The 13,085-nt window shown below is 41.4% G+C and overlaps 1 protein-coding gene across 1 annotated transcript; it reads right to left on the bottom strand.

Moving 5' to 3' along the window:
• Positions 1-3,064: 3,064 nt before the first annotated feature.
• On the bottom strand, positions 3,065-9,014 carry LOC123451930 (mitogen-activated protein kinase 10-like). The gene is made up of 10 exons (XM_045128498.1): positions 8,627-9,014; positions 7,442-7,850; positions 6,349-6,476; positions 6,199-6,258; positions 5,460-5,609; positions 5,205-5,360; positions 4,869-5,080; positions 4,681-4,779; positions 3,945-4,090; positions 3,065-3,861 (listed from the first exon to the last, which is right to left on the bottom strand). The coding sequence occupies exons 1-10, from the start codon at positions 8,996-8,998 to the stop codon at positions 3,416-3,418; spliced, it is 2,178 nt and encodes a 725-aa protein (XP_044984433.1). The 5' UTR covers positions 8,999-9,014; the 3' UTR covers positions 3,065-3,415.
• Between the last annotated feature and the right edge of the window lie 4,071 nt (positions 9,015-13,085).

Here is a 13,085-nt window from a genome sequence, read left to right as displayed (position 1 = left end):
CGACATTCCATTTAACCAGTCGATACTTCTTTTTTTCACTATCCCCTTGCCAAAAGAATCTCGATCGGAAATAATCCAATCTTTGTAAAATTTCTTTGGATAGTTGGAAGAAAGATATCATATATAGTATCATATTAGTTAGTACTGAATTAACGAGAACCAGTCTTCCTTCCAGGAATAGCAATTTTCCTTTTCAACTCGCAAGTCTTTTTTGCAAACGTTCTTCGACGTGCTTTCATTCGGCATTCGTTAATCTCCTATAATGTATTGGTATGCCTAAATATTTAATAGGAAATTGTCCTTGCTCACATCCGAATAATACTAACTGAAACTGAACGTGGACACCTGGTAGAACATCTTCCTTTGGCAGCTTTACAAATGATATGCTTTTCTTCCATGCCCTCAACTGGCCATAATGCCAAGAGATTGATCATGTTAAGAATTACCCAGGCCGGGATATAAAAGACCCAGTGACAAGGAAGATGATCGCAGCGGTGGTTTAAGTTGCTTGGCATTTGTGTAAAGAGCGCAATCTAAGGAAAAAAAAAATTGAAGCAAATGAGCTGGCCTGTGAAGAGGTGGTATATCTCTCGTTAGTGCTCATATTTCAGCCGTGTGAATTTGCAGTTTTTTTCTTTCTCTGAATTTTCTCTAGCTGATTTCAGCTATGTAGAGTTTCCCCCCTAATATCCTGGGTAAGATATGGCAAAAAAGTTATTACAAGTGAAACATGATGAGTACGTACCTGCTTAGAGAAGCTAATGATCTGGAAATGGAGCGTGACATCGTACAGGTAGGTCCTCGGTGAATACATGATGAAAAGCCAGCCAGCGTCAGAATGGAGGAAAGTTGCTTCGGGCCAAATTAATCCTTATACTGTATATGATCGAGGTGGCGGCTAGTGCACAGGCGTTGGAAGCTATATATGGTGATCAAGGACGCAGGTCCTCAACATGTGGAACTCAGGCCAACTTTCATCGTTCAGGCAACTCTTCATCCAGTTCAAGAACACCTTTGTCCCAAGCAAGCCACTTCCTCTAGGAGACGCTGCATGTGGATTAATTATGTCCCTGCTTTTCTAGTTGATTGTATCAGGAAAGACTGTGATCTTGTAGTTTAATCAGTACAGCTCTTGACCAGCAAAAAAAAAATTGTTCTTGAATTGAGGATTTGTTTATCAAGTTCAAAAATGTTCATCAAATTCAGAATTTGTTCATCTGATAAAAAATGTCCATTGATATCCAAATTCACGAACATTATTTGAATTCATGGACATTTTTTGGATCCACGAACTTTTTCAAACCACATATTTATTTCAAAATGAACTATTTCAAAATCTTGGATTATTTAAACAAGAAAAAACGGGAGAAAAAAACAAAACAAGTAAATAGGGGGCGCCCTGCCGTCGCTCATAGGTCGGGTCGGAATTCTGGGGGCCCAATACAAAATCTGTAGAGAGGTAAGAGCATTTCCAAAAGGGCTTTGCTTCAAATGGAAAATCTTATTTGCCGCTCTGTGCGATAAACTGTTTTTTCAGGCAAACTATTGCCCTGCCGCACAGAGCTGGCGTAAGTAGGCCGGCCTATTTAGCGTTCTACAGATACCGGTTATGAAAACTTTCCATAATATAAGGTTCCTTACCGGCTCAAGTTCACTTTTTTTCCTGCTTATTTGTACGGGTTTCTTTTTCATTTTATTGTTCCTTCTTTTTTTATCAAAAGTTACTTTTCTTTAATGTCTGTCTTTTCAAAAAATGTTACAAAATTTTAAATAAACTAAACACTATTTATGAGTTATTGGCTGATGACGTGTCTATTTTTACCAAGACACGGCAATACAAAGTATTAGATATGTTCCACACCTATGCTATGTTCTTTGGAGAGATATCACTAGTAAAGTTATGGATCCCGATTCTCAATTGCTCATTATCACGATCTCGATCAACTTATTCTCTATTCTTACAGTCTGAACAGTTTACTTTCTTTTGCAAGCAATCATCAATTCCATACATACAAAGCGTGTTAATCGTTGTAACTAGCAAAGTTAGTGAGACGTCTTACTAGTCTAAGTTAGGCACTACGAAGAAGTTTCTTAGTTTTATGCAAGTACTGAAAACTTACTGGCTGCTAGTAAGACTCCACAAATTGGTTCTCAGTCGAGGAAAAACTTCCTTTTCTTTTAGATTTAAGGAAAAATCTATTGCATGCTGCACTCTTGCATTTAAAGGCCCAACAATTTTATAACTCATGTCTAGTATTAGTATATTATAATTTTGACATGAATATTGTAGATGGAGGAAGTCAAGGGGCCCAAAGCAAATTGGGATAGTGCAGTTCTTACTACTTCATCCATTTCTAAATATAAGTCTTTTAAGATTCGACTAGAGGATTACATACGAATGTATATAGACATATTTTAGAGTGTAGGTTCACTCATTTTGTTTCGTATGTAGTACCTTAGTAAAATCTCTAAAAAAAACTTATATTTAAGAACAAATGAAATATTTTTTATGTATGTATGCGTAGTTGATCCTCTTTTGTAACAAAGGAAACTACACTGCCTTTTTGTCATAATATTTAGCACTTTATAATATTCATAAATCACTTTTGTGCTTCATAAATCACTTTTGTGCTCATATTCAACAAGAAATTGTTCAAAACAACAAGTGTTAGCATTTCAGCAAACAGTTTCAGTCTAAATGCATTAGAGACATTTCAGCCACAACTCATACCACAATTTCAAACTACAATCTCAGAAAAGGACTGGATGGCAGAATTCCAGGCGAAAAAGAAGTGGCTCATAGTTATGTCGTGTGCTTACAGTGTCTGTTCGGGCCATCGCTAGCAAACTCTGATTTTTAATGTTGGCACAAAAATAAAACCACACATGATTTCACAAGTCCACGTCATGCGATGCAAAGTGTGTGAAGCCATGGTCAGTGATATCCAGTGATATGATTGGTCAAGACTACAATGTGCTTCATATGACAGTAGTACTACAAAACTACAATCAAAATACTAGGCTAACATTTCCATCCAGCATGAATGCATGGTAGATCTACGAGTGAATGAATCATATGATGATGATCAATGGACCATCATCCCTTTAATTAATTGATTAATTAGCCTGTTGGATAGTACAGTAGCACATTACAGACTTCATTTCTGTGTTGAGTTGACCTGCCTCCAGCCGCTAACCAGCTAATTAATTTTCATTCCCACCTAAATAAACAGCTCATCTGGCCAAACCCTCCGTCTTTTTTGTGTAGCCTAGAGAGGTTTTCATATTCATCTATGTATGCCTTCGTCGTCGTCCAGACGATCCTCATCCGCCAACTTATTTCAGGCCAATGCCTCCGGTTGCTACCGTTCCGATCAACGAGTCTGGAGACGCGGCGCTGCCGTCTTCATAGCCGCTAGTAAGTCGTCGGCATGCCAAACGGGACGGTGCCGACCTTCCTGTGGGCGCTGGCGGTGCCTGCCGATGCCGCGGCAGCGGCGACGATGCCGTTGAGCGACCGTGTGTATATGTCGGTGGTCTCCACCGCCAGTCTGTCCAGACGACCGTTCTTCTGCCCCGCCGGAACATGTCGGTAGGTGGGTGCTCTCATGGCCGGAGCAGGCGCCGTGCCTTTGGCGTAACCCCCACAAGCATAGCCCCCCATGGCCTGTGGTATCCCAGCACCAGCACCAGCACCAGCGCCAGCAGGCGCTTGATGCTGATATTGCCCATACATTTGTGGGATCTGCTGCTGAGGAGGGCATCCTGTGCTCATCGCCGGCCTGCTTGCCACGTCGTAAGGGTGTTTACCGCTTCCACCTTCGTAAGGTAACGCTGAACCAGCAGCTCTCCGTGAAACCACTGCGAAATACGCAACTCTGACATTAAGTTTCAAGTAAATGCTGACAAAATATGTATGTATAGCAGAATGAACGCAGAGGCACCTGCTTGTGCCGCGTGTGAAGCCTGAGAAGCACCGTGACCGTTCCCAGCATACCTCCCTGTCTCTGAGGAAGTTTTGCTGCAAGGCTTGCCAAAGAGTGGCCGAGTGTCCTTCGCAGGAATTGGAGTCGAGTGAACAATAGTTGACCTGCAAAAGCGAAGATGCTTATCAGCAATAACGCAGGCTTGCCTTACTAATATTAAAACATATAATGAGAAAGGCATACAGGTGTGCTAACTGAGTGGCAAAAAAGCAACCAAATTATGAAGTGGGTCTCAAGTATCAACATTCTGAACGCATACTGATTAAGCCCTCACTTAGATTACGGAACAGAACCTCGACTAACAAAGTGATGATAAAGTATCGCACGGGACCTAACATCTGATCTGATAACCTATATATATCAATTGTAACCCCAACTCCGTTGAGAAAACCGGTTATTAAGTTCCCAGTCACTTCACTCAAGTTTAAAATAGATTACAGTAGTAGATCTTTGAACTCCTGTGATCACTCACTTCACACTCAAGTTTATATAGCCGGTTCACCATCCAGATAATCAACTCTTACCAAATTCATAACATGATAATTATCCCATTATTTGAAATCCGAACCATCTTAATATGAAGCAAAGGAGCAGTGCACTTCAAAGTGCACCATTAGTAAGTGGTTTGATTACGTGCCAATGATGTGGAAGGAAAAGAAAATGAACACAAGACAAGAGCACGATGCAACATTACCTAGGAAGAGATGCATGTTTTCTATCTGCTGGGACTACAGGGCCGCTGCCATCACTTTCTTCGAGATGAGAGAACTGCTTCTTAAAATGATCAACAGCACTGACAAACATAACCAAGAAATATTGCTGTCAGTAAGAGTTGACACAACAAACAGAAATGAGGGAATATAAACATAGAAACACTTAAACCTTGGGTAGAGGAAGGTGGTCCTCTCTGTGCCATCTATGTAGCTCTTCAGCAATTGCGGATGATATTCCAATATCTCCTGGAATATCAGCTCCCTTATATCATCCTTTGACACCCTGCTGTGCTCAAAGTCAAACTCCATTTTTCTAATTGGCTGACAGGATGGTTCTCTCTCTGGCTTGGAAAGGCCTCTAAAGTATGGATCAGTCAATGCCTGACAAAATACAAACAATGAAGGAAACATTACAACTTACTCCATACAAATATAACAAACTAATGCTGCAAACAGAGAGAAGAAACCAAGGCGTCAGAAAGACAAAATAGCACCATAAGACTACCTCTTCCGCAGTTGGACGGTCCTTTGGATCAAAGGCTAATAGCTTCTCCAAGAGTTTTACTCCCAATGGATCTGCGTTAGGAAACTTCTGAGAAAATGGGACCGGGTCTTTCTTTCTCATACTGGTCAAGTACCTTCTTGCTTTCTCATTTCGGACCTGGGAAGGAACAAAAACAACAAGTCAAATTTCGGGCTTACTGAATACATTTCCACGACAAACTAAATATATACTCTTCGAGTGAATTTAGTACCATACCCGAGAAATTGTATCCATAGAAGGTGTGCCTAGAAGATCAGTCATCAAGTCTAACTGATGGACAACATTTTTACCAGGAAACAAAGGCTTTCCTGTCAGCACCTCAGCAAAAATGCACCCAATGCTCCAAATATCAATGGCAGGTGTATACTGCATTTTACAAAAATACAAAATAGATTAAGAACATACATCGGATCAAAATCTTGGGAATTAATAAAGATGCTTTTACTGTTCTTGAGAGTAAGAGATGTTTACTGTTCTTGAAAGTTATTTAAGAGGAAAGTGATCGAGTATTCATGTAGAACATAGGATGAACAAATGCTAAGATCAATTCATGAATGAAATTAGGTCACCAAATACAAAATGATAGAAATGACTGTGATTAGATCTAATCTATACCACAGATGGGGAAACCATAACAATAAAGCATAGACAATTTACACTTTGGCAAAAAAAAGGAACCACGATAAAAAGAGCAGACACAGTGCATTTAAATTTTCACCAGAAAACTTATCATCAGAGAAGATGAAAGCAAAAAACAATGTTTATACAACAAAAGGTTAGATAACCCATGATACGGAACCATCAACCATAAGCCATTTGCCTCACGATTCAATAAATTCATGCTAGAAAAATTGTAAGTGTGTTCTTTGTTACAGTATAAGCCTGTCAAAGGATTAAGAACCTAGTTCTTTTCTTCATTTTTAATAAGCACAAAGCCATGAACTTTAAACCTTACCTTTGTGAAAAAGGAACCACAGAGTTCTGGAGCTCTATACCATCTTGTCGCGACGTAATCCTGCAGAGATTGCACATGATATCTGTAAATGATGACACTAAAATAAAATGCTGCAATAAAAAACATAAATTGAGTTTTGTACTAACATACCGTCCAGAAGACAGTTGTTGGGGTATCATTGAATGCAACTCGTGCTAGTCCAAAATCACATATCTTCAGTTTGCAGTTAGAATTTGCTAAAATATTCTTGGGCTTCAGGTCACGATGGTAAACACTAGCTGCAGTTATGCGAGGTCCTTATCAGCAAAAACAAATGTGTGATAAAAATAGAACACGCAATCAAATAACATTTTCTACAGTGTGTCATTCAAGAAAAACATTGGGATACAATTTCTGGCAGTGTAAATTCAATACCATGGCAAGCTATGTGATGGCAAGTAAGTGGGAGAGATTTCCAATGAGCAACCAAATTGCAGAATCTTGACTAGAGTGCCTACCATATATAAGGATTGAAAAAAACACCAAAATATTTCGTTTCAAGAGTTGAACAAAGGTTGCATCAAATAATAGTGTGCTAATTATATTGACTGATAGAATATAAGCATAATTCGCATCCATCATGGCTACAGGATGATCTATGGCCCCAAAGTTAGAAAAAAAACAATCAAAGAAATTCAGAGAATGCAGCCTAATATATGAATGGATGTAATGGCATATTTTAAAAATTGCTGATAAGGGATGATACATATTGTGACAATAGTGAACAAGTAATGCATAGCACAAAGCAAACGAAGAAAGATGCAACTGTAGGTTGAGAGATGATGATACACAGGATTTAATATGAAATGATAAACCATAACTGAACCATCACTGGCTTTTAAATATGAAAGATGCAACTGTAGGTTGAAAAAGATGCAACTGTAGGTTGTTTAACTTGGTTGACTGCGCTCGTAGCAAGTCACATTTTGATACTTAAAGTATCCACTGTTACTGAGGACTGTTGACTAAACCGCAGTGTATATCATCTAGCTCTCCACACTGAACAAACCATAACTGACCCATCACTGGACTTAATATTGAAGAGCAAGCCTCTAGGGGGGAGTGTTTGAGAGGCAAGTGAAAAGGAGATGAAAAGATGATCTGACCTACTACACATGAGTGTAAACTACAACACACACCACCTTGAGGGTGAAACATTGTTTTCCAAGCAACAACAGTAGCCTTGAAGGTAACGGCTTCTTACCAGTATGAATGTATTTGAGGGCTCGGAGTAGTTGGTAGAGAAAGAACTGGTAATGCTCTTTTGTCAAGTCATCATTGGCCTTGATAACTTGGTGGAGATCAGACTCCATGAGCTCAAAAACAACATAGATGTCTTTGAAGTCCTTCCTCGAGGGAGGCAACATAATGTGCTTGATCTCCACGACGTCGGGATGCCGTAAGAGCCTCAGAAGCTTGATCTCACGGAGAATCCGTGCGGCGTCGGAGGTATGCTCGAAAATATTGTGTATCTTCTTGATCGCCACTTTCTGCCTGGTCTGCAGATCAAGGGCAGAGCAGACGACCCCATAGCTCCCCTTGCCAATGACCTCCTGGATCTTGTACCGGTTGGCGTCGCCATACTCCGTGAAGAAGTCCACCTCCGCCGAACTCTGGAAAACATGAATTTCACATACTGAATCAGCAAACCCTCAAAACCCAACTGTTAGAACAGATAAGACAGCCACCGGCTACAGATGACTTTAAACGGTTGATCTGGGGTACTCAAATGTCATAATGATTGGTGTGGTGGGGGTTAGATAATCAGTGCAGACCGACAGAGATTTCCAATGGCCACATTGCAACAGAACCAACCATTAAAAGAAAAGCCAAAGCACCAGCAGCAATCAAACAGTTCTAAAACTTTTCTGCCACTGAAGGCAGGTTGCTGGTGGGCATCTGCAAGGACTCCAACAAACAATTTTGCGCACCACCGACGGGGGAAAGGCGGCATCTTGCGGATTTTGTTTAATGTTTGGTTGGCGCAGAGGGCATCTGGATTCAGGAAGCGGCAAGGAGACGGTCAACTTTCCCATGTGAGGCATGAGCTGCCTGCAACTCATCACGCGGTGTCGCCGTACCGGAAGGAACCGACGGCATTTGACTAATTTTCACTGGGGACAGAAACAGCAGATCGGCCGCAGGAAGGAGGGATCGGCAGCGCCGAAATCCGGTCAAAAAAGCAGCAGCAAAGAATCCGTCAAAGGGGTTTGATTTGAATTTGAAAACACGGCGGCGACGATTCAAAAAGACGCCGGCATCGTGCTGGCGCACCGAGGTGAGCAGCAGGCAAGGCATCGGCACCGCACGCAAGAACAGGCGCAGATCGTGCCTACCGGACAGACGCAGGAGGAGGAGGAGGGGCGGCTCGGAACCCAGACAAACCCACCTTGCTCCGCTGCATTACCGGTTGCCGGACGGGCCGATCTGCCCTCCAAGACGGTTCCGGAGACCGGACGGACCCCTGCCCTCCCGCGCGCGGCGCCGGACCGCCCGACTCCCGAACCGCCAAACGCACACGCCGCGGCGACCGAGCGCAGGCTGCCGCCGGGGAGGAGAGGGGTAAGGTAGGTGCCCGCCCTCCTCTTCTGGCCCGATCTGGCGGCGCGCCGGAGAGCGGGTGGATGCCGGAGGGGAGGGGAGGGGAGGAGGGAGGTAGATTTCCTTCTCTTGTCTGCTTTGCTGCCGACTTGCCGTTGTTGTTGTTGGTTTTAATCGGGAGAGAGATGCCTCTCTCCGTTTCATCTGGGCCACATGCCATGGGCTGCGGCTGGCGGTGCTGCTGCTCGTTGGACTCTTCTGCGCCGTCCGATCCGCATCTCTGCTTTTTGCCACCGCTCATCCACTCGTGCTCTGGATTTTAAAAACTATAGGAGGATAATAAAACTTTAGGATAAAATGATAGTAATAATAATATGAGAAGACTAGTGAAAAGAATGTTTTTACCAAGGAGAAAGCTCTATTCAGAACATAGTATGATGATCTTCGTTTAGGGGGTGGTCGAACTCCAAAAAGTTAGGGTTGAGGGAGGCGGCTAAGGCCCTGATTGGATCGCCGTTTCACAACCATATACACTTGTAAAATATATACAGACCTCTGTTCGTTGTTTTTAAACAGGTAAAAGTCATGTTATGATCTGTAGAATACACATGTATAATAAATACAGGTGTAAAATATTACACCCATACTAAACGAAGCCTAAAGGAAAAAAACAAAAACAAAAATTTACCTTCGGTGTGATTATGCTAGCAAAACCAAGATAGTGGCGCTGGTTCATTGTGCACTCTATTATGCTTTAGGCAAATGTTGCGGACTCATGAGACACTCCGTTATGCTCTTTATATTATATTAATCATAAGAAATATCGAAACTTTTAAAAGAAATACCTCAAACCTCATAATAATTGGGACTTCGCACTGAAGGTCGTGAATAGCCGCACGGATACCTGCTTCTCTAGAGGTGATATCAAAGCCCCGCCTCTACCTTCATAGGGGCTTGCCACTTTCTTCGATCGATAACCTAGCAGTTCGTAGTTCAACTACTTTCTCGGGTTATACATAATATAGGCTGCATAGTGATCTCAATCACAAGGAAAATCATATAGTGAGCATGCAAAAACGCACCCTCCAATCACACACGCTTCATACGACAAATGTGAAGGCCCTGGATCTATGGATCTTGACAAACCTATCATGCACCCGTGCATTGTCATATCGTCCGTCTTTGCCCTAAAACCGGTTGGCATTTGTAAATTTTCACTTATCATATATTTTATACGACTAGGTCACCGTTCAATGTTACACGGTTATTGCTTCAACAACTTTCAAACTCTAGAAAGAGCTCGAAAGGTTCATCGTGATGCTAGATTATGCAACTCCGATGTGTTAAGCCATGACCTAATTCGATGCAGTACGGTCCTGCATGACGAAGCATAGGGATGAAAATTTAAACATTGGATGTGTTCTCTACCCCTCCTTAGTTCACTTAGACGAACTAAATTTTAAATTTGGGTCGGAATTTATGAAAAGTTGGTTTATTTAGTACTCCCTCTGTCCTAAAATAATTGTCTCAACTTTGTACTAGCTCTAGTACAAAATTCTACTCCCTTCGTTCCTAAATATAAGTCTTTTAAGCGATTTCACTAGGTGTCTACATACGGAGCAAAATGAGTGAATATACACTCTAAAATATGTCTATATACATCCGTATCTAGTCTACTAGTGGAATCTCTACAAAGACTTATATTTAGAAACGGAGGGAGTATTAAGCTTAAGACACTTATTTTGGGACGGGCCGGGGGGGGGGGGGGTATGTTCATGTGTGATAATAATGAACATATTTTACCTTCATTGTTCCTTTTTGTGGTGGAATGTTATGCCTTAATTAACATACATCATTTTTCAAGAAAAGAAGAAGAAAAACGAAAGCATTGTTCTAAGCTCATGTGAGCTCGGGTGAATGGTAAAATCAGGAAGAAATGAAAAAAAATCAAACAAGATGAACTTTATTGTGTGAAGCATCGAGAAAAGTTGTGATAGCTTACAAAATTTCATCACCAGATGACATTCGAGGAAAATGTGGACAAAAAGGCGATGCTTCAAAACGCGTTTGAAAATGACATCATGAAGCATCGTTTCTGTTTTTTGTTTTTCACAATTTCCATGAATGTCACATGGTGATTAAATTTTGCAGCCTATCAAAACTCTTCTCAATGTTTCACACAAGAAAAAAAACTTTTTGATTTGCTTTCAGAAAAAATCGATTTTACTGTTTGGTCGAGCTCATCATTAGCAAATGCCACGGGCATAATTTGGTTGCACCGGGGAGGGTTTAAGGGTACTCTAAAGGTTTTGAATTTGTATATATGCTAAAAAAAAGCTACACATGTGTGATAGTAATGATTGTGGTGGAATATTTTGCCTTAGTTGACACATACTGTGCGAATCAAATTGTGATTGGGTGGTCAGTGTAACAGTGGTACTATCAGCCCATTAGGGTTCAAGTCTTGATGCTCGTATTATTTCTGAATTTTATTTCATGATTCCGGACGATGCACAATGAGATGAGAGGTTTTCATCGACGACGAGGACTTCATAAATCTCGAGATGATATTTCAGTCTAATTTCTCAAAGATATTCATAAAAATAGAATGTATATGTATACGTTTATAGTGATGAGTGTATGTTTGACGAAGTTGGTGAAGTAGGTTTGGGGTAGGTCTCGTGTGACGGGCGCTCTTTCTCTCTCCCGCTTCCCTTGCCGAGATTAGGTGGCGGGCGGTGCGTGACGGAATTGAAACGCCAGCTAAAATAACCTGGCCGTGCCTTGAAAGCCACACTCGCACACACACACGGACGGCTTTGACTTACCATCAGCATTTTTTGTTCAAAGAAGAAAAAGAAAAAGAAAAAACTTACCATCAGCATCGGATCGGACGGTACGTAGCATCTGCCTGCATGCCGTGGTGTGTGTGTAACGTAAATAGAAAAAAACATCATCACGTTCTCCCACCAAGCACCGTCACGTGGAGGAGATGAATGAACCCATGTAATAATAATTCTACGTACGTTTACGTACTACCGAACCCAGTCCGTCATCCTGCACGCCCAATGATTCTCCAAAATTGTACGTACAATATGACAGCCCCACGTGTTAGGAGAATCTAAATGAGTGAATGAATACTTCTAACTCGGCTTCGCTTCATAATGTAGTGCGTATGTACTTGCAAAAAAAAATTGTATAGATTTGTTCAATTCTATAGAAAAAACATATACATTTAAAATATCAAATACATATTGATTTTTAATATATTTTTCGCGAGGTACGTATTGATACTTACCTTCCTGGAAAAAAAAGCGTTTAGATCACTAATACTTTAGATTTATTAGATCTAAATAATTTTATATTATTTACGGAGGGAATACATCATAAGACATGTTTTCATATTATATACTTTCTCTATTTCTTATCGTCCTAGTTTCGACTGGATATAAAGGGTGACGGTTAGTTCGGACGTTTGAGGCCCGTTTAGGACTTTTGTCTAGGTCTGTTTTTCACGAGCGATCAGTGACCGAACTGTCCGTCCAAATATTTAAGACGGGTTTGTATAGTAGGGATGATGAATGTTCTAACAACAATAGTAGATGCATCCATTTTGCTAGCTCTCGTGCGAGCATCCATGTAGTATAGTAGGAGTACGTGTTTAGATCGCGGTGCAGCTAGATGGAAGGAGTAGAGCGGCATTTGCATCTTGACCGGCATCCTCATGAAGAACCGGACGCGGCCATTTAGATCGATCGACCTAGCCGTCCCCGGCGAAGTCGTACCGATGCGATACCGTCGGTGTCCTTAAACCACCCGTGGTTAATCAGCCGATTAATTAACTGATTAATTGGGAGCCACCGACGGAGCTGCAATGGGAAAATAAAAATAATACTCAGGCGCAATAATAGTACAGTAGTACTATAGAATACGCCTACTTGGAACGGGAGTATCGTGGCGACCACTTTATAATTAATACATTCACGAGTATTTTTCTATTATTTTGTTTTGTGAGGAAAAGGTGGGCATCACTGACCACTTGCTGTTGTATTTTACTAGTATTTCGTAAAGAATAAATAAAAGGGCATTTATATTAATTCCAGGAAAAAGAAGAAGTAGTAGTAGTAGGAAAGGAAGGAGAAGGTGCGGGCACCGACGATAACGTGCGGCATGTCCGTTCGTTTCTGCTCAGCTGGATCCATCCGTCCCAACCGCCCGGCGTCTAGCCATCTACCACTACTTCACTTCTGCCACACTCCCCATCCGGATCACGAGCGCGACACGCTCCACAAATCTGTATGTACAGT

The sequence above is a fragment of the Hordeum vulgare genome, chromosome 1H, assembly GCF_904849725.1.
Source record: "Hordeum vulgare subsp. vulgare chromosome 1H, MorexV3_pseudomolecules_assembly, whole genome shotgun sequence".
Lineage (NCBI taxonomy): Eukaryota > Viridiplantae > Streptophyta > Magnoliopsida > Poales > Poaceae > Hordeum > Hordeum vulgare.
Note: the sequence above shows the minus strand (reverse complement) of the source record. Positions and strands in the feature narration are given on the sequence as shown.

Bases quoted from the DNA above. Each gene is read 5' to 3' on its own strand.
- LOC123451930 (XM_045128498.1), bottom strand. From the start codon at position 8,998: ATGGCATGTGGCCCAGATGAAACGGAGAGAGGCATCTCTCTCCCGATT. The intron at 7,851-8,626 runs GTGGGTTTGTCT...CATGTTTTCCAG, and splicing joins CGGTAATGCAGCGGAGCAAG to AGTTCGGCGGAGGTGGACTT. The intron at 4,780-4,868 runs GTTTAAGTGTTT...TATGTTTGTCAG, and splicing joins ACCACCTTCCTCTACCCAAG to TGCTGTTGATCATTTTAAGA.